This window comes from Prionailurus viverrinus, chromosome A1 (genome assembly GCF_022837055.1).
Source record: "Prionailurus viverrinus isolate Anna chromosome A1, UM_Priviv_1.0, whole genome shotgun sequence".
In the NCBI taxonomy this organism is placed as follows: Eukaryota; Metazoa; Chordata; class Mammalia; order Carnivora; family Felidae; genus Prionailurus; species Prionailurus viverrinus.
Window position 1 is genome coordinate 201,219,315 of NC_062561.1, and position 26,200 is coordinate 201,245,514.

Sequence of the window (26,200 nt, forward strand, 5' to 3'; positions counted from 1 at the left end):
TCAACTCATCAGAAAGAACATGCAACTACTCAAGGACCTGCCAGGGGCACAAGGCTTACAGTGGCCTTGCCAAGGAAGTTCCAAATCGAAACTAAACATCCCCACTGTGCAGAAGAAACCGACTGGAAGGCAGAAGGCAGAGACATCCTGCAAATGGACTCCGGCTCATTTCAATGCCCAGTCCTCAAGGCATTCAAATTCGCCAGCTTGTGGCAGGAGAGAAATGCAAGGAAGTCTTACCTCAAGTTCTGAATTCATTGGTCATGGTAGAAAGGTTTTGATATATTTAAAAAGGCAAAAAAAAAAAAAAAAGAAAGAAAGGAAGGAAGAAAGAAAAAAAAGAAAAGAAAAGCTGACCTCAAAGCAGAGTACATTTGAAGTGATAACTCACCCTTGTGTATTTTTCAGTATGGTAAATTTTCAGCAAGAAGTGCTTCTGGGTGTATCTGATATGAGGTGGGGGCCAGGCTGATCCTGGGGTGTAGTGGATTCAGGGGTTAAACTCAGTCCTTTTAGCCTTTTTTAGAGGCAGAAGCATCCATTCCTATCAGTTGAGAAATGGACCTCTTTGGTGCCAGATGTCGTCGGGGACAAGGGGGCTGGGGCTTAAGGGCCAACATAGGGTCCTTTAGATTTCCTCAAGCTTAATGGTTACAGGCTGTTACTTGGAATTTCTAAATTCAAGGTTAAATTTTAATATGAGGATCAAAGATACTGACTTGTTCACCAGATTACAAGGTCAGTTTTAGCTCTATTTTTATTTTTATTTTTATTTTTGGGACAGAGAGAGACAGAGCATGAACGGGGGAGGGGCAGAGAGAGAGGTAGACACAGAATCGGAAACAGGCTCCAGGCTCCGAGCCATCAGCCCAGAGCCTGACGCGGGGCTCGAACTCACAGACCGCGAGATGGTGACCTGGCTGAAGTCGGACACTTAACCGACTGCGCCACCCAGGCGTCCCAGCTATTTTTATTTTACATAAGATGTTGCACAATAGTGCTTCCATTTGGGAGACAGCAGAATATAGCCTTTTGTAATGTACTACAGAGTTAACTTCTTGGGATGGTTTCAGAAGTTCTACATTGGAGAGGTTTAGCGACAGCAGTTTAACATTAAAAGGGGTTGCCCAGTGGACTTACCTTAAAGATATGTTTGCATTAAAAAATCTGCTGTTAACAAATTAAGCTAAAAATAGCATCAGTCTGACGATTTTAGAGTCTTCTTTTTAATTTTTTGGATTATTATGTCCATGGGTGAGGATGGGGATTGTGGGGTGCTGATAGCTACATCCTAGAAGCCCTTCCTTCAACCCTTGGCATAGTTGCTGATGGTGTCCCATAAAGGTTTGTAAATCTGTTAAAGATGTCCCATCTCTGAAGTACAAGGCATTTTGTCCCTATTACATTATACCTATACCATGTCATCCCTTGATTGTGTCACAGAAGAACTGAGGACTGAAATTCTATATAAATGATCAGTTCACTGAAGCTGGTATTCACAGCAAACAGAGAGCACATGTTTTGAACAGATTTTTCTCCAATAGTCCTCTAGAAAATCTCCCTTGGTGGGGGCTGGGGCGTGTAACTAATGAGGAGGACTTGAGAACTGCCGAAAAATAAATGAAGGATGCAGAGGATATTATTTTTTAAAAATAACTTTCCAGAAGTCTCTCTTTGGACAATAACGTGATTGCACCTAGCACATGAACCATGTTCTGAGCCTGGGTCTTCCCTAGTTTTCTCAGTGTTGTGCAAAGCACGATAGTTAATTCACACAGAACAGATTACAACATGTTTGATAAAGACATTACCCCCTACGAAGGCACACTGTACGGAATGGCGGGGCAGCCATTCACACTGTACAAGCCGTGGCCCTTCCAGAGAATGCCTAGAGAGATGTGTGCATGGCTTCTCACAGCCGCTACAACCCAGCTCTACTCCAGCACTGTGCAGCCACCTTTTGCTTTTGGCGCAGATTTGTTTTCCAATTGAGTCTACATACTGGTTTTGTAAAAGGAAAAGAGAATATATATACATATATATACATATATGTGTGTGTGTATATATATATATACATATATATTTATAGGTATTTGCATATATAGGTACATTTATTATGGTTGAGTAAGCATCAAATTTTGCAAAAAATTCTCCCCCACAAGACTCATTTCAAGTGTATTTATGAAATGGAAATATTCAAATTAAACTGCCCCTGACTTTACAGCTCAGAGAAAATAAGTGAATAAATTGGACCACTGAATTTCAAATTGGATCATAGAAATTACAAATATTTGCAAAGAATGAACTTTCACACTATTGCTCCAGGGCAATGGACTCCTAGAGAAGGTGAAGCAGCTTCTTAGTGGTTTTGAAGTTCCGATTTTCACTGTGTCGCCCTTCAGATTTTCTTGGTTTCAATTCTTGCTTCTTCTGAAAGTTTATATAATTTTAATAATATTAAAGGAAGGCTATAATTTTAGAAGTTGAAGTTAAAGAATGGGAAACTATGTAGCATTATGTCTGCTGGGCTTGAGATGAGCATTTTTTTTTTAAAATTTTTTTTTTCAATGTTTGTTTATTTTTGGGACAGAGAGAGACAGAGCATGAATGGGGGAGGGGCAGAGAGAGAGGGAGACACAGAATCGGAAACAGGCTCCAGGGTCTGAGCCATCAGCCCAGAGCCTGACGCGGGGATCGAACTCACGGACCGCGAGATCGTGACCTGGCTGAAGTCAGACGCTTAACCGACTGCGCCACCCGAGGTGCCCCGAGATGAGCATTTTAAGGATAATTTGAAATATGATGATATTGTGTGTATTTGTATATCTATCTATATATATATTCAACATGTTATATCTCTGTATATCTATATCTATTTATCTATCATCTATCTATTGCCTATTATTGTCATCTAATCTATTTCAATGGTGTGCTGAAGCCAGTTCATACTGGTTCACGGGACCTGACAGATTAATTTTCAGGAGTTTTGTTAAGATGGTAGGGTTATATCAGTAGCTTGAAAATGGCCATGACAAGACTATTTAGGTCATGGAAATTGGCAAATGACACAAATCAGGGAATTTGTTTTCCTCCTGGAGAGCCAGTTATTGAATAATTTACCAATATACCTTTCTAAGTTTAGTCTGGAAAGGGACTTCATACATATGTAAGTTCACAATGGAAGAAATAGTCAATTTTATAAAATACCAAAGTTAAAAAAAGTTTCTGGAATAAACTCATAGTTTTAAAAAGCACTCACTTTTCTTATTAAGTGCTTTAGAATACAATGGTAGAGGTTAGTATATTTTTTGATCATTATGTTTTAGAACATGTGTACTGCTGACTTATTCTAATCAGAACCTCCACATTTGCATCTTGTACACAGTTGCAGAACTGTACATTAAAGTTAAATATTAATAAAAATGAAAACTATATGCAAAGTGGATGAATGAAACTTTCCTTGGTGGTGTAGCTTTTGTGTTTATTTTTTGTCCTTTTTGTCAAACCCTGTCATTTGGTATTATTGACATATTTTGTATTTGATTTATGTTTGCACATTCATGTGGGTGTGTGTACATGTGTGTTTACACACACAGATGCTCACACACATAAAGCTCAACAAGTTATAGTATTAGAGATGATGGATATCTGGTCCATTAAATTCTATTTAAAAACTGGGAATGATTGATGTTAAAAACTGTGCCATGATTATAAGTACCTATTTGATCTGGCCCAGCAGTTCTCCCTGTCTTTTCTAAAAAATTCAAAATGACATTGTTTCCATCTTTTCCCTCTCAGTCAACACCATATTTAGTTAAGATGTACACACTCCTGGTTTGGTGAATGCTTTGCCTAGCAGTCATGGAGGCCACGTGTGAATTTAAGTTTACCTGCTAGATTTATTTCAGAGAATGTGTTGAGATTGGAGCAGAGCTGCTGAATAGGCTATGCACAGGAATTGTGCAGCATGGTGACTCTGAACAAGAGAGACCTGAGTTTTATTGGGCAAAGAAATAATAAGTGGAAAGCATGATTTCTGAACCCGAGATAGATAGTGGGAATGAAGGAAATTCCCAAAGTAGACTTTTCTCAACAATGACAGGCCAGCAGGAGGCTATCAAACCTCTGGAAAGATTGAGCTTTTCTTAGGGTACTGATGACCTGGGCACTCCCCAGGTGCAAGGTTTTGATCGTCAGGATCTTAGATGTAGATGTGGAGCGCCACGAGGCAGGCCGACGCTGAGTTCTCAGATAATTCCTTGGAAATTATATTAAAAAATTAAATCTATGGCATTTAATTTCTCTCTTGATTTGATGTTTTTTGAGAAAAGTAGAGTCCAGAACTTTCTGGATAAGGTTCTGGACAGATGCTGGTCTTGTGATGGTCAGCCAGGTGGAGAGATGGAGTTGTTGCAGAAGAATCAGCTAATTTTACAGCAGTAGTTCACACATGCGGCTACGATACATTCATTCATTGTTATTTTCCTAAGCAACGGAGCAACCCAGGAGCTTATGCTACAGTAGAGTCCAAGGCACCGTGATAATTACTTCAGGAGCAAAGAAGCTCATATAGAGGTGTGATCTCTTTCTGTCGTTGCGAGGTTTCAAAGCTAAAGTTCTTTAAAATTCATTTCTGGAGTTCTATTTAAATATTGATATGCCACACTTATAAAGCAGTGTCTTCTTGGTAAAATGCAATATTGAAATGGAATACTGCCTTTCATAAACGTAAGAAATGTGTTTCAAAAGTTAAATACCTTTTAAAAAATGAAAAATAAACATACTCTCACAGCTTGAGGGTTTAAATGAACCATGTACCAAGGAGCTGAGAAAACTCCTACTTTTGGTACATCCTGGAACCCCTAAGGTTCAAAAGTTGCCCAGCAAAGATGACTTCAGCATTTCCGTGGCATCTGCCTAAGCTGCCATGTTCCGTTCAGAAGCCATCTTAGCATATCCCATACACAACATGGCTTTTCATGACAAATCGCTGGTATGCCACACAAAACTGCCGTGAAGTGTTGTTTTCAGCATAAAGTTTTGAGTTTTAGGGCTCAATATCAAAATGAAACATGTTCTGTGAAAGCTTAAATTAATCCATTCAGTGCACTGCTTTTAATCAAGTCACTCTTGGTTTTTCTTCAGCTCAAAGTTTCCAAACACTTTGGAAAAAAAATTTTTTTCCAAGTACAGAACCCAGCACAAAGATGCTAACGTATTCTCTGTGATTTAATTATATTTTCAGTCCATATTTTATATATACTCTACCCAGGAAAAATTTCTCATTTGAATAGGGGGAAGTTATCTTTTTCAGTTAACCTTTTCTTGTCATTTACAAATGTTGACTATCATGCTGAATGTGAATATCCATCAGGAATCAATGGAAAAAAGCTTAACTTATTAATGATCATAAAAATCTTTTTATGCATTCCTTAAATACTCTGAATGCTGATTTAATATGTAAACATATTTGTACAGGTTAATCTTCATCTTCAAAACACTTTGTAATTTTACTTAAATAATACACATGAGTAATTATTTTAAAATATTTTTCGTCATTTTATAAAATATATTTTTATGGTATTGTTTTTGGATCTTCTTTGACTTATCACTTTCCAAGTGATTAATCCCTGATGGATTACATAAAGTTATGTGACTATGTCTTTAATTGTATCTATACATTTCTTGTCACATATTTGAGGCAAACCTGAGGATAGATCATCAAATAATTATTATTATTTTTCTCCTGTAAAATATGTCATTTTTCCATTTTCTTCTTTAGTGGTCTTTTGAAGAATCCAATCTGTTAAGAAAATATCAAACACAATACAATTAATTATTTGAATTTAAGTAATAAATACTAAAGCCCTTGGATAAAATTTAATACTATGCTAGTGATTTGGGGCAGGCAAATAATTAATAATACAAATAATTAATAAAATTGAGAAAGGTTTTTTTTTCATTGACCTATTAAGTAATATTGAATGTCAAGAAATGACATTTATTAGGTTGCTATTTCATTTTAAACTTTTTTTGTTGGTTAAATATATCATGTCTCCCAGTAAGAACTAGTACATGTGGTGAATTAACTTAAAAACGTTTTGGGAAAATATTTGGGAAGCATGCAAACTACAGTCAGCTGGCACTAAATGGCATTTTGCCGTCATCCTTTTTTTCAGGGATGTGGCAGAGAAATTATATCAAATAACCTCATAAATTGAGGTCTTTAGAGCTGGTGGGGAATCTGGTACATGCATTATGACTGAGAGGTTAGGGAGATATGAATTGTCTGGATAACTTTAAATGTGTCAGGACATCTGCCTTTATAGACTTGACAGGAAATACCTCTTGAAAACATGCTGGACAATTTGGATATAAGAAACATATTTCTGAACATATAAGAAATTTCACATAGGGGTGAATGTGGGTAACTTTTCATTATACCTTGTAATTTGGGACATTATAAAAATTATAAGTGCTTTATATATTTCCTATTGTATATTATAATAAAAGTAAGTATAGGGGCTGGAAGGGACCTTTGTAATAATCTAATCCAAAATGTGGGTATTGTATTTTATTTTTAAAGTTTATTTTTTTTGAGAGAGCGCTAGTGAGCATGAGTGGGTGAAGGGCAGAGAGAGAGAAAGAGAGGGAGAGAGAGAATCCCAAGAAGACTCCCCACTGTCAGCACAGAGCCCAATGCAGGGCTCAATCCCACAAACTGTGAGATCATGACTTGAACAGAAATAGAGTTGGACGCTTAACCGAGTGAGCCACCCAGGCACCCCACATGTGGACATTTTAAATAAGAGGAAATCGGGGTGCCTGGGTCAGTCGGTTGAGCATCTGACTTCAGCTCAGGTCGTGATCTCATGGTCTGTGGGTTCGAGCCCCAAATCAGGCTCTGTGCTGACGGCTCAGAACCTGGAGCCTGCTTTGGATTCTGTGTCCCTCTCTCGCTCTGCTTCTCCCCTGCTCATGCTCTGTCTCTCTCTCTCTCAAGAATAAATAAAACATTTTTTTTAAAAAGGAAAGTAAGGGTCTTTCTATTTTTTTTGTAAATTTCAGAGTAGATTATAATAGTTCAAGCAGACAACAAGTTAGTTCTTTGAAAGTGTGATATGCTCATATTATTTTAATCAGGAAGCTATGGTAAATTTGCAAGGGAATGATATATTCAAAAATAATTATTGAATAACTGAGGGCTTACAAGGCATAAATGGTCAAAAGTATGCATTTTTAAGTGAGAGAAGTTAACTTTTTTATGTTTTCCATCATGCCAGAATCTAGTTGAGGCATCTAGTGGTAGATGAGGCAAAGACAACAGAACAAATAAGCACGAGAAAAAACCAATGAATCTGTCCCTCTTCTAATGGCAGTTCTATATGTCTCAGGTTTTTTCTTTGAGCCAACAATAAAAGTACTGGATTCACAAACCATCAGGCCCCTTAACTTGTGCCCGCATGTCCTAAGTCAAAAATTAATCAGATGAGGCCTTCACAGAAATAGGTGGTGAATTGTAAGACTTTTCTCTCTCCTGCTCTACCCTGCTCTTTATCTCCTGTCCTTTCCCTCTTAAGTCTTTTTGCATCTTTCCAACTTTCCTTTGCTTTCACACACTAAATGCTCTGTTTTAAAACTTAATTGTGTTATCTGAACTTTTCCACCCAACAAATTCTATTAAGTTGGGCCCTTAGTGGAAGTTGGGTCATAGGAGTGGAGAGTAGGTGAATATAGAACATAGCTTCAAACTAGTGAAGGCTAATACTAGCCAAGGTTAAAAACAAGTTAAGTTTGTTTTCAGTGTCCAGACTTACAACTTTCACTTTCCTTCTTTGTCTTTTCGTATTTACTTATCAGTAAGTGCTAGATCTTATTTATGCTTCCCTAGTTCAAAACCCTATGGCAAAGGGTCAAAGTAAATAGTACCCGGTAGAAAGTATGTGCTTATTGGCTATAATATGCAATAAATGTTGAATGGATAAATTGATACTAATATACCAAAAACTAAAAAATTGTAGTGCTATTCCCTATCCACATCCACCAAAGATAGGAATATTGGATGAGGAACAAAGCTTTAGGACTTGTAAATAAATCATCAGTGATGGAACCTCAGGCATTGCTATGAAATCAAGCTAAGAGAGAGATGTTCTTCTTTCTTAGGGTTCCTCTGTGGGCTGAGTCTCATTCCATTCTATTGGTTATATTGGCCCGACTGAGTTTCCCCCTCAACATGTGGTACTATATTCCAGGACATGTTTCTAAGTCTATTTAGATCTGTGCCCCCTAAAAGCCTTCTCTCTTCAATATTAAGTGTCTTAAGCTGTTTACTAAGATTTTGTCAAATTTCTATTTCTGCTATGTGTACTATAAGGATAAATTATATAAAGACTGTGCCTTTTGAAATAGATTCACAGCTCCAGTAAGAATCTTTGGCCTGTCTCCTGTATGGAGCCAGGAAGTTCCCATGAACTTCTAGAGTGCTCAGATTTGGAAGGAGGAGAAAGAAGGGACAGTCTTGGGGTTTCTGCTCAAGGTATAATTAGTATAAAAAGATCCCTGGGAATAACAGTAGCTTTTCTGAGTCTACTATAGACCAAATACATGCTTCAGGGATGTTCAAAATGGCTTTAAAACAGGAGGAGGGGCGATTAATCTTTTTAGCATAATGGATCTGCTGAAAGACTGAATCCAACTAGAGACTCTCATTCTAAAACAAAATATTTTTATACATTTCAGAGAGTTCATGACCCTCTTGAACAAAACCCAATTCCTGGAGCTCCAGAATGAAGAGCCCTGCCTCATAGCCTGCAGCAGTGGGATGTATTGGAAAAAGGATGGGTGTTGCTGAAAGATCATTGCTTGAATCCAGTCCCTTAGTAGCTGATAATCTTGGGAGATTTACTTAACCTCTCTTTGCTTTAATGTTATCAAGTATAAAATGTAGTCAAAATACTCAGTTGAAAAGGTTGTAAGGACAACAGAGTGAACAAAAGACAGAGAGAACATAGAGCAAGGGGTTCATAGTGTTGGCAATGAAGTGAAATGGTCTGGGTTGAGGTCCTTACTCTGAACCTGATAAACTGTGTGGCCTCGGGAACATATGTATGCCTCAAATTTCCCATTAAGAAAATGAGGTTCACAGTAGTGTCTTTCTCAAGGGTTGATGTTAATATTACAGTGGAAAAGCTGAAAACAGTTCCTGGCACGCAGAAAGCTCTCAGAAAGTCCTAATTCCTTTGTTTCTGTGGAGTCACAGTTCTGATTGAGGCATCTCCCACTGAACTGGTTGAACTAAATGTACCTACTGGTTACAGCAGTCCAAAGCTTGCTAAATTACCTTCCTTCCTGGGCCTAAAAAGATCTAAGAAGCCAGAAGAATGTATCAAAAAAACGCTGACTGTATGGAGGGATGTGTTTATTTTTACTTTTATGCTTTTTCAGATTGGTGGTCAAAAAACCAAATAAGTGGATAAAACTTATTTGTTTTAAGCAGACATGCCACCGGAGAAAACCTATCCAAATATCAGCTCTGGCTTTCCTTTTCTCTTTGTCAGCCAGGTCCTAAGTCTATATGGGCAAGTGCAGTGCTCAGAATAGATCACACTGGAAGAAATCAACAATAAAACACTCTCTGTAACAGAGGTGCATGTAAATGAAGAAACCACATTCTAGGTTTCAAGCACAACCTCAGCACCACTAAGCCAGGTCTTGGGTACCACAGTGTGGCAAAGCCAGGTATTACAGACACAGCACTGGTAACGCCTAAGAGCTGGAGGTTTGAGAAAGCAAGGAATTAATCCTGTCTTAGAGACTTTGCTGGAAATGCTGCTGGTCTACATCTCTAACATGGTTTTGTTTGTCATCCCCTCTTAGTGTAAACCACCCCCCAAAAGAGGAAGTTATTTATTTTAAGAGAGTCAAAAGGATAGGAACAGCTGGAAATTTGATAGGACAGAAATTTATTATTTGAACTGTTTGATTAAAAGAGAATTCTACTGCTCAGGTATTAGAAAAAGGAATATATAGCCATATCCTGCATTTTTAACAGAGTTTAGCTATTTAATAAAACAATTTGATAAAATATAGGGTGATACTATGTTAGAATAAATACCAATTTGATGTTTAATTGGAAGAACATTAAATTCAACTTCTCTACGGGATTTTATTCTCTATTAAATTTGGTGCAAATGCTGTCATCTACGTTCTGCTTAATTTTATTTTATTTTATTTATTTAAATTTTTAAAATTTTATTTATTTATTTTGAGAGAGACAGAGCACACACAGGGGAGGGGTAGAGAGAGAGAGAGACAGAGACAGAGAATCCAAAGCAGGCTCTGTGCTGACAGCAGAGAGCCTGATGCGAGGCTCGAACCCACGAACCATGAGATCATGACCTGAGCCGAAGTCAGATGCTTAACCAACTGAGCCACCCAGGCACCCCTCAGTTCTGCTTAATTTTAAAATGATGCAGCTAAGAGTTTGAAAAATCTCACATACCTCAGTATAAGCAAACATCTATGTAAATATGCAGATTTATCCAACAGAAATAGTTTCACAAGAGGATATGAAATAGGAGTCAGCGAAACAGTAATCTTTCCCTTTCCATCAACTAATTAATAAATTTCTCATCTCTTACTCAGGCACACAACTATTGCATAAAATGTGGTATATTTCTTTATATATTAAAGAAATCTTAGTTTTTAAGATGCATAGAGGTATGTGATTAGGATAATGCTCATCCTAACTATTCTATTGCTTATATATTCTTAAACTTATAGAGGAATTCATTCTTTTCTTTTATTTTTTTTAATAAAAGAGAGGTTTCATTCTTCTTTCCTTATAAACATTTACAATTCCCAATATTATAGACATATAAAGGTCCCTTATAAGCCCAACCTCTAGAGAGATCCATCATGATTTCTGGACTTTTTTTTCTTTTACAAAACTGAAATTAAGTTGTGCATAGTGTTTGAGATATACATTTTTAAAAAATTTGTTTTGGTCCCATCATTTCAATATGTTTATTTCCTTTTTATTTTAGAGAGAGAGAGACAGCACTAGTGAGGGAGAGAGGCAGAGGAAGAGAGAGAGAATCTTAAACAGGCTCCATGTTCCACATGGAGCCCAACGCAGGGCTCTATCCCATGACCCTGGGATTATGAACTGAGCCGAAACCAAAAGTTGGACACTCAGCCGACTGAGCCACCCAGATGTCCCTCAGTATTTTTAATAGCTGTCTAATATTGTATTGCACAGCACGGATAAATCATAATTCATTTCACCAATTTGCTGTTGGTAGTTGAAATAGGGAATCAAAGGAACTTCGGTGCTTACCTTCCACAGTGCTAATATGAGCAGCATTAACAGCAACAATCCAGCAAAGGCACTCAACAGGATGACCCATAATGGCACCCTGCCTGGTAGTCCATCTTTGGATATTTGGATAGCAAACTGAAAATCATTAAACAAGACTGTTAACATCAATAAACACCTATTATAACTCCTGGTACATTGAGTTCTTACAGGGTATAATTTTATACCAAACAATGTACTCAATCTGATTACTACATACAGAAAAAACATTGAGTTTACATTTAGAAATGCCCTTCCTCTATTCAACACCTCTAACCGTGTCAAATTTATTGTTACCAAAAATATTTATAATATCATGCTTTAGAAATTTATATATACAGAGTAAATTTCCTATGAATCAGAATGTTCAGGAGCAGAGGTGAATTTAACTCAGTGAGAACAATAAGTATTGATTCATTGATTCATTGATTGACTTTAGTGCATAGTCACAGTCGTAAAAATTTAGGCTGAAATGTCACCACAGGTTGACATAAAATCCTGAGTAGGTCTTCTTCTAATTTTAATTCTAATGTGATTTTTTTTTGTCTACAAATTTATATATAACTTTCAAATAGCAAAATGCATAAATCTCAAGTGTACAAATTAATTTTTGCACATATATTCACCTTCATGTACATTTTATTATACCACACTGTCTCTTCCAGTACTTATCTTTAGTCAATATCTATAAATCAGTTCTTTTTCAATTTTTTTTATGTTTGTTATTGAGAGAGAAAAAGAGAGAGAGAAAGAGAGACAGAGCTTGAGTGGGGGAGGGGTAGAGAGAGAAGGCACAGAATATGAAGCAGGTTCCAGGCTCCGAGCTGTCAGCAGAGAGCCCAATGCAGGGCTCGAACTCAAACTGTGAGATCATGACCTGAACCAAAATGGGAAGTTTAACAGACTGAACCACTCAGGTGTCCCAATATAAATCAGGCCTTAATTGAAAGAAAACTTTGAAGAAACAGCTTTTAGTGTTCCAGCTACTCAATGTGGCAGTCAAACCGCTATGAAACTTGTCTGCCCTGTGTCTCATCCCTAGGCTTCTGAGAAAAAAACTAATTCAGAGTAGGTGTCAATAACTAATAATAGCTCAAGTTTCTGTATCTGCTTGTCACAGGGAATGTCTCAATTCCTTAAGCTAGAGGGAAGACTGGAGGTAAAAGGAGGAAACTAACAGGGGAGATATTTACATATTTTAGAGACTGATGTAAACTCCTCAGATTGCTCCCTGTGGGTCACTGCTGACACCTTGGGAATACAGAGCCCGCAAGAGTATACACATGTACAGAGTAAGATGGTTTAAGACAGATTTTAAAAACATCTAGGGGCGCCTGGGTGGCGCAGTCGGTTAAGCGTCCGACTTCAGCCAGGTCACGATCTCGCAGTCCGTGAGTTCGAGCCCCGTGTCGGGCTCTGGGCTGATGGCTCAGAGCCTGGAGCCTGTTTCCGATTCTGTGTCTCCCTCTCTCTCTGCCCCTCCCCCGTTCATGCTCTGTCTCTCTCTGTCCCAAAAATAAAAATAAACGTTGAAAAAAAAAATTAAAAAAAAAAAACATCTAAAACAATTCCCTCAACTTACAAATACAGAAACTTAAATCTGGATGGGATCGGTGACTAAGATCACACAATTACAAAATGATCATTTTGTAATTTAACAATGCAGGTATAGTTTTCCTTTAGGATGAGCTATTGAATAAAAAGCTTCATAGGGAATTTTAAACTAACACTTAGGGGAAATAAAACTAATTATAAAATTTTAACAAACTATATCTAGGAATCAAATGTACTCTTTTCCAATATAATATATACTCATTTTGGGGGCTTGGTGCTGACTGGTAATATTTTGGCTTCTCTGAATGTGGAGCAACTTTGCATTTATCAGTGCTCTTTATTTTATTTTATTTTATTTTATTTTTTAAACAACTTTTTATGTTTATTCATTTTTTTTTTTTTGAGAGAGAGAGAGAGAGAGAGCGAGCTGGGGAGGGACAGAGAGAGACACAGAGTCCTAAGTAGGCTCCAGGCTCTGAGCCGTCAGTGCAGAGCCCGATGCGAGGCTTGAACTTGTGAACCGCGACATCATGACCTGAGCCGAAGTGGGATGCTTAACCAACAGAGCCACCCAGATGCCCTTGTCAGTGCTCTTTATAACATAAGTAAACATTATATGTATATGTTGTATACATTATATGCATATATTCTTTAAAGGTGAATACTTACCAGAGTTCATTGGAATTATTTGAAATACATATTAATTTGAAATAATAATTTTTTAAAAATGTTTATTTATTTATTTTTGAGAGACAGAGAGAGAGAGAGACAGACAGACAGACAGACAGAGAGAGTGTGAGCAGAAGAGGAGCAGAGAGAGAGAGGGAGAGAGAGAATCCCAAGCAGGTTCCATATTCAGTGTGGAGCCTGATGTGGGGCTTGATCCCACAATCCACCATGAGATTATGACCTGAGTTGAAACCAAGAGTTGGACTCTTAATTAACTGAGCCACCCAGGCGCCCCTGAAATAAGAAATTTTTAAGCAACATCTGAATGTTAGGTAGCTCTTAAATAAAATGTTATGACTCACACTATCCACATGGGATATTTAAACTCTCCCATGAGAAGAGGAGAAATCATGCTTATATATCCACATCTATAATTAGTACTCTGGCCTTATTTTATAATAATACAATAGGAAAAAACTCAAACCATTTTATTTTTACCAATGACTAAAGTGTGAATTTGTATGAGGGAATAATATCTCATTTTTGCTTCAGATTTCCCAATGACTAAATGAAGAAAACCTTTAAAAATTTACATTTATTTCTGTACAGTGTACCATTACTTTCTGTAAAGCATTTTTCAAGTTTGCTCTTCAAATGTCAATTGCATTTTATAATGTTGGTTTTTAAGAAGGTAAATTACAAATGCATCATTTGTTATCAAGGTGAAAGTAAAAACATCAATTTATTGTGATAGTTACTTACAAGCAGTAAAGTCAAACGTGGCATGTTAATTGTAAATATCATGGATTTTTCCCAGTTTCTTACAAAGAAGACTGAAATCACACTTGAAGCTAATTAAGTATAATTTGAAGCAAAAAGTGTCTGTTACTCAGTGACTAGCTAGTCACTGTTTTAGGGACTATAAGCAATTATAAAACGTTGTGTCACAAAATCCAGAGTGAAATGTATAAGGCTTTCAAAACTTAGAGTTGTACTTACCTCTCTTTTTTGATTGCCAGTACTTAAAATCATTAATGTATTTTCACTCTGAAGGTCTGCCCTTACAGTAAGATTTAAGCTCGAAAAACGTGCCTGAAAAGCAAACAGGATTTATTTTCAATATATTATGCTAATCACAGTGAGAGCTAGTCATGCTTGAGCTAGTGCAATTTTTAAAATTGAGATTTTCCTGAGAGACTAAAAACACTGGTTTTGTTAACATCCAGATGGGAATGGTGGTTTCAAATGATCACCCTCCCCTCCTCTCTGCACTCGAACTGTCACTTAGATCCTCGTTATAGAATGAAAAATTTTCAAAATCATTTTCTTCAGATTTATCCTTAGCAAAACCAAATCTCAAGCCACGCCCCACTTTCATGTAGCTAGCTAGGTATGAAACAGCTATGCTCTGGTAACGAAGTTTATACAGAAGCTTTTTAGGATTAAACGTGAAATTGCCAATACCCAATAGTTTGTGATTTACAAAATAGCAACTTAATATGGTCAAACCTAAAAATGGAAATTTTATATAATTCACCACTTGTAATAGAGACACAAATCACACAAAATACAATGGATTAAGTTTTAAAGTAGTTTGTTGCCAGACAGATTTGACTACTAGGAGCTAAAAAATGTCCTAAATATAAATATATTTATATTTATATATGTCATATTATATAAATATAATATATACATAAATTACATAAATGTATCAATAAATATAAAATATATATAATATAAAAATAAATATATATATGTAAGTATATATACACAGTACATATAAATGTGTATGCATGTGTGTGTGTGTATATATACATGTAAAGTCTGATCTAATACGATGAATCCACAATATATGTTAGGTCTATTTGTTGTTAATGGTATCAAGGATTGTCCCTCTATAATTCCTTGTCCCTTAACTGAGTTCTAAAGTAGGAAGATAAATTCAAACTTTAATACTGCATAGGTATTTATTTCTAGATGTGCAAAAAAAAAATAATAAGAGAGACTGATAAAAGAGTATATATCTGAAAGGGTACCTTTGAGATAACTTAGTTGCTAACAGACAAGGGAAAATGAGACCCAAATCGTTGGTTCAATAGAGCTGGAGCTTGGACCACATTTTAAAAAATATTTCTAGTTCTTTCTACAGAAGCACTCTGCTTTGCACATACTAAGTAACGAACAAATATTTGTTAATTCAATAATAGCAGAGAACAATGCAATCACTTACTTTTATAAAAGTTGGTTTCCATAAGATAAGTGAAACATTCACTTGGCTCATGTCAGAAGGAATCAAATTACATGTGATTGTAGCAAATTTACATGTGCTGCAGTCCTGTTTAAATGTCCAGAGGTATATATTAGTATCTTTGCCATTTAATAAAAAGATAACATATTAAAATATTCTAAAAGATAGTAATTTTTAGATTGATATTGAATTTGTTCACTTAAAAAGTATGAGATAAAAGTAGCACTTGTCTTGTTATCTGAATTTACCAGAATTGTGCCTCGTTTGAGATCTTCAGATTTTGATATAATCATTTGCTTCCCAGAGTTGATACCAAGCGGGTCCTGAAGGCTACTGGGTCTGCAGTTTGCATTCTAAGAAATGAAAGTATTTCTTTTATCAGACAATGCCAGATGTCAGAGGGAAAAATGACTTAGTACAATAATGTGAAGAATCTGTGAATGACAGCCATTGTCAGAGATGAAAGATGCATCTTCGTAAATGTGCAATATGGAAGAAGCTATTCTGTAGCAGCCATATACACCCACTCCCAGATAATAATTACGCTAGCATGCTACTTTTGAATTTTGATAGATATCACTGAGGTTGTTTTGGAAACAGAAGGATGTTAGTAGAAAGCACTATTGCATAATTCACACACTCATTAAATTATTTTTTTCATGGGTGGCTCAGTCGGTTGGGTGTCTGACTTCCTTGCCTAGCTCAGGTCATGATCTTGTGGTTTGTGGGTTTGAGCCCTGTGTCGGGCTCCGTGCTGACAGCTCAGAGCCTGGAGCCGGCTTCAGATTCTGTGTTTCCCTGTCTTTCTGCTCTGTTTCTCTCTCTCTCTCTCTCTATCTCAAAAATAAATACACATTAGAAAAAATTTTTAAAAAATTATTGTTTTCATCAAACATTAGTTTGTAAATTCCCATAATACAAAGGGAGAAAAGAACTTAAAAACTCTACTGAAAAAAAAAGGGGTTAGCATTTGTTATTCAATATGATGGCTCATATGATGGTTTGTGAAACAAACAAAAAAGAGAGGAACTTTTGTCTGTATTTATGTATCCATCCAATAATATTTTGTGAGTCTCTAAACACCAAGAACAAGACACTTGGTCTATGTGGGAGGAAGATGTAAGTAACCTATAAAGGTTAAAATGGCAGGTTTACAAGACAGCTAGTGCTTGGATTGGTTTTCTAGACTTGCTCTAATAAAGCTCTTGCTCATCAAGACTCTCTACATCCTTGATAAAAGGTAGTAAGGATAAAGGTTCATAAGTAATAGGAAAGGTACAATTTTAATTTTTCCACATGCTCACAAATCTTCTTTTTTTGGGATTAGAGAGAAATGGTAGAGCTTTAATTTTTCCTTGTTTATAGGAGAGCATTTAAATATTATAATCCAACTATCACTATTGCTATTTTTTTATTTCTGAGAACAATTTAACTTAAATCTCTGAAAAGAAGACAGATTGTCAAATGTTGAAAATATCCATGCATTACTTGAATATTTATTACAATTTTCTCTGTCTTAGAGATTGAACCATAACAATTTACCGCATTGACTCATTCAAAGCTATAGGTACAAAGTGGGTGTGATATTGCTACTGTTTGGGATAAGTGAGTAAATAGTACTGTGCTGTTTTATGTGCAGCTGTGTGTGTTCTTAGGAGCAATCAAAAGTCTTCTTACAAAGCTGTTTGATCACCTCAAACAAATTAAAGCTATAACAATATAACACACATTTTAAGGCACAAGTCAACAAGTAGTTATCTAAAATCTACTCTGGTGGATATGATTTCAAAAACATATGCCCAAGTCCTAGCACCTGGAACTTGTGAATGTGACCTTGTTTGGAAACAGGGTCCTTGCAGATGTAATTAAAGATCTCCAGATGAGGTCATTCTGGATTTAGAATGGGCTCTAAGTCCACTGATGAGTGTGTAATGAGAGACAGAAGACGTGAAAGCACAGGAACACGAGGAAGACAGGCATGTGAGGACAGAGGCAGGGATTGCACTTATGCCACCACCAGCTAATGCACGCTCAGTGGTGACAGCAGCCACCAGAAGCTGGGAGAGAGGAACGGAACAGATTCTCCCTCTGAGCCTCCAGGGGGAACGAACATTGTTGACACCTTGATTTTAGACACTGGCCTCCAGAACTGTGCGAAAATAAATTTCTGTTGTTTCTAGTCACCCAATTGGGGTAATTTGTTACCACAGCAGTTGTAGGAAACTAACATACCTACTAAGTAGTCAGTGGAAGTCATTATTATTATTTAAAGTTTTCTAAATGCTTCTCCATGTTACTTTGGTAAATTCTTTATCAGAAATGGCACGCAAAACAAAAGGCTTTAAATACATACTGAAAAGGATAACAATAATGATGTAATTCCAAGGCACACATGACTTACATTAGAAGATGACCATCCACTTGGGTATAGCACAGGATAACCGTCTGATGTCAAGTTGGGAAATGAAATTGACAGCTTAAGTTCTGGCATCGGAAAATGTCCACTTTTTCTAATCTACAGGAAAAAAAATAGAAAGGTAATCCTCTGTTCCTCTTCCAATAGCACCCTTTCTGTATTATGCAGAATGCCTGTTCTTAATTGATGAATTAAATTGTGAAATATTTTGAACCCGAAAGTGAATTCAGACAGTTGATGGCACTGGACAGAGAACTGAAATAACTAAGCAAAAAATAGGGATGTTCAATAGTGGCCATATGTATCAGCTACAAATATATATTGTTCCTTCATGCTCCCGCTCCCACTCCCAAAATAGGACTGGGATTAAGGAAATTCAGAATTAATTTTTTTTGTCAATTTACCATGCTTATCATCTTTTTGGACATACTAGTTAGTCTTTTGGAGGTGGGAAGGAAGGAGAACATTTATTTACTCGATCAACTCAGAACAAGAGAGCATATTTTGTTTGCTTCAATGTGCTTGCCATAATTTCCTAAGACCACAAATCGTCCCTCAGCCCAGCTACATGGGATCTGTCACCACTGCACAGGCAAACCAGATATGCACCTGCTTCCTTGCATAACTGTATCCCCAGCTATGGCTACTGGGTCAATAACAATAGACAATCTGGTTGGATGAGAGTCACATTGCCTCTCCTCTCAGTGCCCATCTATTTTTATCCATTAAGCTGAAATTCAAACTTACTATCACAGCATGCCACCAAAGGTGAGTGTAGCCCATAGAGAGGGATGCTCAAAGTTGGGCAGGATGAGGTTCAGCAGGAACCTGAATTTACTGTTCAAAAGTCCTCACAGGTAGAAGAGGTGCAATCGAATTGGAGCAACCAGGTGCTATAGCCCTCTCTTCTTCCACTCAAGCATAATTTCCAGGATCTATGCCTTCTTCACAGCCTTCTTGGGCCAAATCCTTAGGGGAGTAGGAAGCTTCTTAATCTACAGATGCCAGGAAATCCAACTGATCTACCTAACTGAAACTTCTGGACTGAGAGCTACACAGATCTGAAACAATTCCCTGTGGTTGCCAAATCTAAATGCATCCCTTAATCTTGGAATTCTAGAAATTCCTGACCAGCAGTGCCTGGCTTCTTAACCATGCTCTTTGACACTCGCCTTCTTATTGTAATATGCCCTGAACTTCCCTGCCATGGCCTCCCAGTCTAATTCCATCTGTTTTCTTCCAAAATGTAAAAAAAAATCATGTAATTTGTAATTAACATTCATTTTCTCTGATTAAAAACAAAGTTCTTTACAGAAATATTGGAAAATATTGAAAATAAACAGAAGTTTCCTACAGTTGTACTACATTGGTGACATTTTAGTGTACAATTTACCTATCATTTACATTTATGCATATATTATAAAATTTGTATCATATAAAATATAAAATTTGGCATCTTACTTGTAAAATGTATTGTCATGGTATTTTCCTATAAACTTAAAGAATATTTAAGAATATGACTTTTACTAGCTGCTTAATAATAATCACAGTATCAATATTTATTTATGTTAAACATTTATTTATATTCTGGGCACTGCTTGCATTATTGCCTTTAACCCTTTAACAGCCCTATGAGGTAGATTCTCTTATTACCCCTATTTTACCTATGAGGAAACAAGGTTAGAATGAGAATAAAGAACTTCCATGATCACAGAGCTCATAGATAGCAGAATCAAGATTTCTTTAACCTAAAATATGCCCTCTGTGGGGCATCTGGGTGGCTCAGTTGATGGAGCATCCAACCCCTGATTTCACTCAGGTCATGATTCCAGGGTCCTGGGATGGCACCATGTGTTAGGTGTGGGGCCTTCTTAACATTCTCTCTCTCTCTCTCTCTCTCTCTCTCTCTGTCTGCCTCTCTCCCCTGCTTATATGCTCTCTCTCTCTAAAATAAAAAAATTAAATTAAATTAAATTGGCCCTCTGAACTATTATTAATAGCTGTCTCTCCATTGAATAACTATATGGTAATTTATTTAAGCAATTTCATGTGGTTAAGCTTTTAGATTGTGCCCAGGTTTCAATTTTTAAACTACTGTAAATGACACTGATAAGAGTATCTCCTAGGGGTGCTTGGCTGGTTCAGTCAGAAGAGGATGTGACTCTTGATCTTGGGGTTGTGAGCTTGAGCCCCATGTTAGGTGTAGACATTACTTAAAAATAAATAAATAAGCTAAAAAAAAAAAGAATATCTCTGAGAATAAACCTTTCTACCACGAATAATTTCCTATAGTAAATTTCTAGCAGTAAATTCACTGGCTCTCACCTAAGAAAATGTTCACATTATTTTTTATTCCATTACTCCAATTTTAGATTTTATTCCAGAAAAAATAATCAGACATACAAAAGATTATGCTCAAGGATATTCTTAACAATGTTATTTCTATCAACATTATTTACAATAGTTTGAGAGTACATGTTTCAAGTTTGGTCCCTAATAAGTAACAACATATGAAGATCTATAATATTAAAAATTCCTCTCTTTTTTCTCTCCTTCCTTGTGTTTTGCTGAATTCTTTAATCTGGGAATAGCAAATGGAGTTAGAAGAACTTGGCAGCCTAAATTTCAAAGATTTATCTCAGTAATGAAGTAACTGGCATTCATGCTAATTTCTAGAGTATGGCTTGTCATAGGAATTTTAGCAAGGAGCACAGATAAAAACAATGGAACACATCTTGAGAGTATACAATTATTTCACTTTGTAAGAGAACTTCCTTTCTCACTGGAAAGAGATTGAGACCATTTTCACCTATAATAACATTGCATTATTCATACTTCTGAATATATATTTAAATTCATCATTTGAATTGGACCCTCTTTTACTTGAATAACATACTTGAGTCTGTGTCTGTAAGTAGGCATTACCTAAAATGCAAGTCTGGCTCAATTCCGTAATTGTTTGCTATAGTGGTTAGGAAAGTTCATTATGATGAATTCAAAGAGAAAAATAAATGTAACAGAAAACATCACTTAAGGATGTGGTACAAGGAACATATGAAAGGTAGCAATGAGCTGAAGGAGATACATATTTATTTGTTGAGTAAAGGAAAATATTACCAAGACATCTGAAGTAATCAATTTTCTGAAATAGCCATAATTATTTTTTAAAGTGTTTTTTTCATTCACACTTGCAATGCAAATAAAGTCTACAGGTTTATAGGTAGTATCTCTTTGGTTTTAGAAGTTTATTTTTTATAGGAAGTCATCTAACTGTGTCTTAGGAGGAAATTAGAAATTCAGCTTTTTAAAATTGCTTCAAAGTATAATTCTCAATAATTATTTAAATAAAATTACTTCAAAATAGTGAAATTATAAAAAAAATATTCTGGAATATAGGGATTAACTGTTGAATCAGCAGGTTTCTTTTTTTATTTTTTAACGTTTATTTATTTTTGGGACAGAGAGAGACAGAGCATGAACGGGGGAGGGGCACAGAGAGAGGGAGACACAGAATCAGAAACAGGCTCCAGGCTCTGAGCCATCAGCCCAGAGCCCGACGCGGGGATTGAACTCACGGACCGCTAGATCGCGACCTGGGCGAAGTCGGACGCTCAACCGACTGCGCCACCCAGGCGTCCCGAATCACCAGGTTTCTATGTGTCTATTAATACTTTAATTTATATACTTACAAATTACTCCTTTACTATACTAATTTAGAGGTAATTTCTTACCAAGTAGAAGACATTAATTTCATTTCCAATGTCCTCAGTAGAATTAATAACTTCAGGGACTGTCTCATTGGCCGCAATTGAAATATGGTATTCACTCGCAGAGCTGAGAATTAATTGAAAGAAGAAAAACAAAACACAACAAAGCTTAACTTTTATTTGACCTCATTCTTTTTCTTTATACTAGGTAATCCCACAAAAAGTACTTGTAGAAATTTCAAATTGGAGGCAAATTCTTCTACTCTGAAACCTAAGATTAAATCTTTGAGGAGGATGAGAAAGATTATATAATTTCACTCAATAATCACTAATGTTTATTTGGTCTTAAAATGCTAAAATATATACAGTTTTTAAACTGAAAGTTTCATTGTTACCAAGTATAAAGTTTCCACTAATTCACTAATATCATTTACATTTAGTGAATAATGAGACTAAAAGTTGGTCTTTTTCATAGTGCTGAAATTTAAATAGATTTAAAAAATTGTTAACCTTTTCACATTAAAGTCCTATATTACTGCCAAACTTAAAAATTCAATCTTTTCCATAAAATTCTCCATGTTCTTTGGATGAACTTGGTGGAATTTAGTATAATAAAATAGGTATTTGCCAAAATTCTATTTTAATAAAATGAAAAATTCTTGGAAAATCATTGTACCAAGAGAAGTGGTAACAGCAAGATAGAAAACAGCAAATAGAATTCGGAGGCTAAGTAATATACACAAAATTTATGTGTATATCCTATAATCCTCACATTTTTGTTGTTTGTTATCAGAAAAAGCAAAATACCATAGAAAATAAATTAATAAAATGATCAGAATTTCACACTAAACTGTGAAAATATAAGAATCATATGCTTACACTTTCTGTATACATTGCACATATTTATTTAACAGGAGCTTGGAGTCTTGCTTAAGCAAGAGAAATTATAGTGAGAAATTTTGCCAATACGATTTGTGTTTGGATAGATCAGAAGTTCTTAGGGGAAAGGACAGTTTAGAATAATGCAAGAAATAAACAGCTCTTGTCAATGAGAAATGATTTAATCTTGTGTGTCCAGAATGGGCAGGCTGACTAGATCCCTCACAATGAGAAATGATGGTCAAGAAACATGCTGGTGCCCTCTAAGAACAGTGCCATTTGTGACGTACTTCTAGATCTGCAGCTTGCATTTATGACAGAAGACTGGACTGCTAATGTAATCCAGGATTATTAGCACCTCACATTTAAAATTATTTAGTAGGCTTGGCCTCTGACTTTTGAGTGCAGGAGAATTACCCGGAGGGCTTGTTTGACACAGATTTCTGGGCCCCAGAGTTTCTGATTCAGTGGATTGGGGTGGGGCTAAGAATCTGCCTTTCTAACAAGTTTCCAGGTGCTTCTGATGCCCTTGGCCAGAGACCACACTTTGAGAACCATTGGGTTTGTAGACTGACATCAACATAAAAATGCAGTTTCCTCCTACCTGTAAAACTGAAGTCCAACTTCATATTTTACTGGGATAGAAATATTAACTTCATTATCAAAAAGGGCTTCAGGAGGCTCTTCACTGTCACTAGGAAATACACAGCACATTTGGACAAATCATTAAACCATTGACTATTTAGAGACATTTCTGAGCATTTGAAAGGGAAGTTTATTTTGGCAACTAAATAAAAGGATAAACAGGTAGAATTCTTAAAAAAATTTTTTTAATGTTTATTCATTTTTTAGAGACAGAGTGCAAGTGGGGGAGGGTCAGGAGAGAGGGAGACACAGAATCTGAAGCAGGCTCCAGGCTCTGATCTGTCAGCACAGAGCCCAACGCGGGGCTTGAACTCATGGACCGTGAGATCATTACCTGAGCCGAAGTCGGACGCTTAACCGACTGAGCCACCCAGGCGCCCCAAGGATAGAATTCTTGTTTCTGTTGTTGTTGTCATTTTTAAACCAGGGTGGGGAGGGGGGTGGGTATTATTAAATTTCCTAAGCTGATTCTGAGCTGCAGCTTGGGTTGAAAACTACACCAATTTAGTCCAAGGTTTCTCAAACTTCTTTAGAAGGATTATGATAAATATCCTTGGGTCAATTGTTAAATACACAGATTATTGGGTTTCTCTTCTTGAAATACAGATTTAGATCTGAGTTCGGGCCTAGGAATTTGTGTTTTTAACACAAATCATCAAGTGATTCTTATTTATTCTTTATAGACAAGGACCTCACCAAAAGACTCAACTAGGGTCACATGGTGGAGAGTCAATATAAAATCTTTGATCTTCTTGTTTTAATAGTCTTTCTGTGCTTATTGCTTGATGCTTATGTTATTTGTTCAGAATATATTTATTCCCTTGATTTAAGTTGTCATTTCAATTATGTATTATGTAAACACATATGTATGTTGATACATACATATGCGTATCTCATACTCCCCTATATTAAAAAAAAACACATGTGAGGTATGTAACAGTTACCAACACTGGCTCTGGGGCCAGAGTGCATGGGATTGTTCTCGAACATTAACACACTTTAATCTCTCTTTGCCAAAGTTCTTAAAATTATTTAATCTTTCTTTGCCAAGGTTTCTTAATCTATAAAACAGGGATTTATCAATAAATAAATGATTATAATAAGTGCCAAGTGCTTAACATTGTGCCTAGATGTAAGAAATATCTAATGAGAGTTAGATTTCATTATTTTTTATCACATACCCCCTCCACCGAGTGACCAAGCACCTAGCGTCTGGTCCCACAGAATGGACAACAAGGACATTTTAATGGCTCTGCTATTCCCAAGTGTATTAAGTGGCTTTGTGCGAGCTAAAGGGCAGTGAAGGCAGCACCTTGCTTTGGGTAATAGATATTTATGTGACTGGGCTTTTGCTATGGATGGTCTCCTCTTCTCCCACCTGTTCCCTGCTGTAGCTAAATTAATCTTCCTAAGAAACCCCTCTGTATATATGACTTCACCCCTCAAAAACTTTTCTGGCTTCTTAGGACTTGCTCAGTTAAGAAAAAATGCCTCATCCTGACATTTCAATACATTTCAACACACATTACCACAACATGGTAAAATGCACACCTTCTGTTTATCTTCTGTTACTCCTTTATGTATTCTCTATATGTGAGCTACAATGGATTATCTAGTATTCCACCAATAGATCTAGTGGTTCATCTTTGAGTTTTTGCTCAAGCTCTATATTTTGTCTAAAATGCTCTACCTAATTCTATTTACCAACCTCTCTGTGAATTGCTACCCACCCTTTAAGGTCTTTCTCAATTACAATCGTCTTGATAAAGTTTTCTTGGGGTCTCATTGCCCGGTAGATATAATTTCAACCTCTGTTTAAAATTTCTGATACATGGTTTACATTTTTCGAATGAATTTTCCTTGTTCTACCCTATATTATAATAATTTATATACTAGTTTCAGTGCCCTGCTATAATTTTCACCCTATGAGGAGGTTCATGCCCATATTAATTTTTATATTCCCTATTGTGGACTAATTTAATACCTTGTCCATAGATGTCAAATAAATATTTGTTGAGTTAAACTGAGCATACAGAATTCATTTACACATTATTTTCTCACTTATTCATTCACTCTATATTAATTCAGTATGAGGGATTATGCTAGTTACTGGGGAGTAAAGCAACAAAAGATAGAACTTTATCTCAAGTTTATGGTCCAGTGGATGATTACACTTAGAAGAAACTTAAGACACTATTTCAATTTCCTCATGAGCCTTTCATTTTTAGTCTGGGTATTCTATGATATCTTTCAGAAGCTCTGACTTCTTTGTATAAAATATATTAAACTACAAAAAGGTATCATAAAACTTTAAGTCTAGGTGTGCCTGGGTGATTCAGTCGGTTAAACGTCTGATTCTTGATTTCAGTTCAGGTCATGATCTGATGGTTTGTAGGATCAAGCCCTGTGTCGGGCTCCAAGCTGACAGCATGGAGCCTGCTTGGGATTCTCTCTTTCCCTCTCTCTCTGCCCCTTCCCCATTCATGTGCTCTCTCTCTAAACAAATAAAATAAACTTAAAAAAAAAAGAGCCTTTAAGGACATCTAACGATTCAGTTGACTCTATGGGCTGCCAATAAAAATTAAATTAGTAATCCTGTAAACTTCTAAATAAATTTAAATGAAATTTGGCAGATATAAGTGATGTATGATTACAATACGTTTTACAGCTCCTAGACCAATGGCTTAATCTTGTTAGGTGTATTAGTTCCATTAAATAAAAATTTC

General features: G+C 36.2%; 1 protein-coding gene across 2 annotated transcripts in view; it reads right to left on the reverse strand.

Moving 5' to 3' along the window:
• Positions 1-283: 283 nt before the first annotated feature.
• The window catches only part of ITGA1 (integrin subunit alpha 1), a 161,219-nt gene continuing 135,302 nt past the window's right edge, over positions 284-26,200 (reverse strand). For both annotated transcript variants that reach the window (XM_047826785.1, XM_047826687.1), the window contains 8 exons: positions 23,434-23,523; positions 21,975-22,077; positions 18,229-18,342; positions 16,076-16,180; positions 15,810-15,914; positions 14,579-14,671; positions 11,339-11,455; positions 284-5,803 (listed from right to left, as the gene is read on the reverse strand). In XM_047826785.1, coding sequence (XP_047682741.1) covers positions 5,759-5,803; positions 11,339-11,455; positions 14,579-14,671; positions 15,810-15,914; positions 16,076-16,180; positions 18,229-18,342; positions 21,975-22,077; positions 23,434-23,523 — 772 coding nt within the window. In that variant the 3' untranslated portion in view covers positions 284-5,758. The remainder of the gene's footprint in view (positions 5,804-11,338; positions 11,456-14,578; positions 14,672-15,809; positions 15,915-16,075; positions 16,181-18,228; positions 18,343-21,974; positions 22,078-23,433; positions 23,524-26,200) is intronic.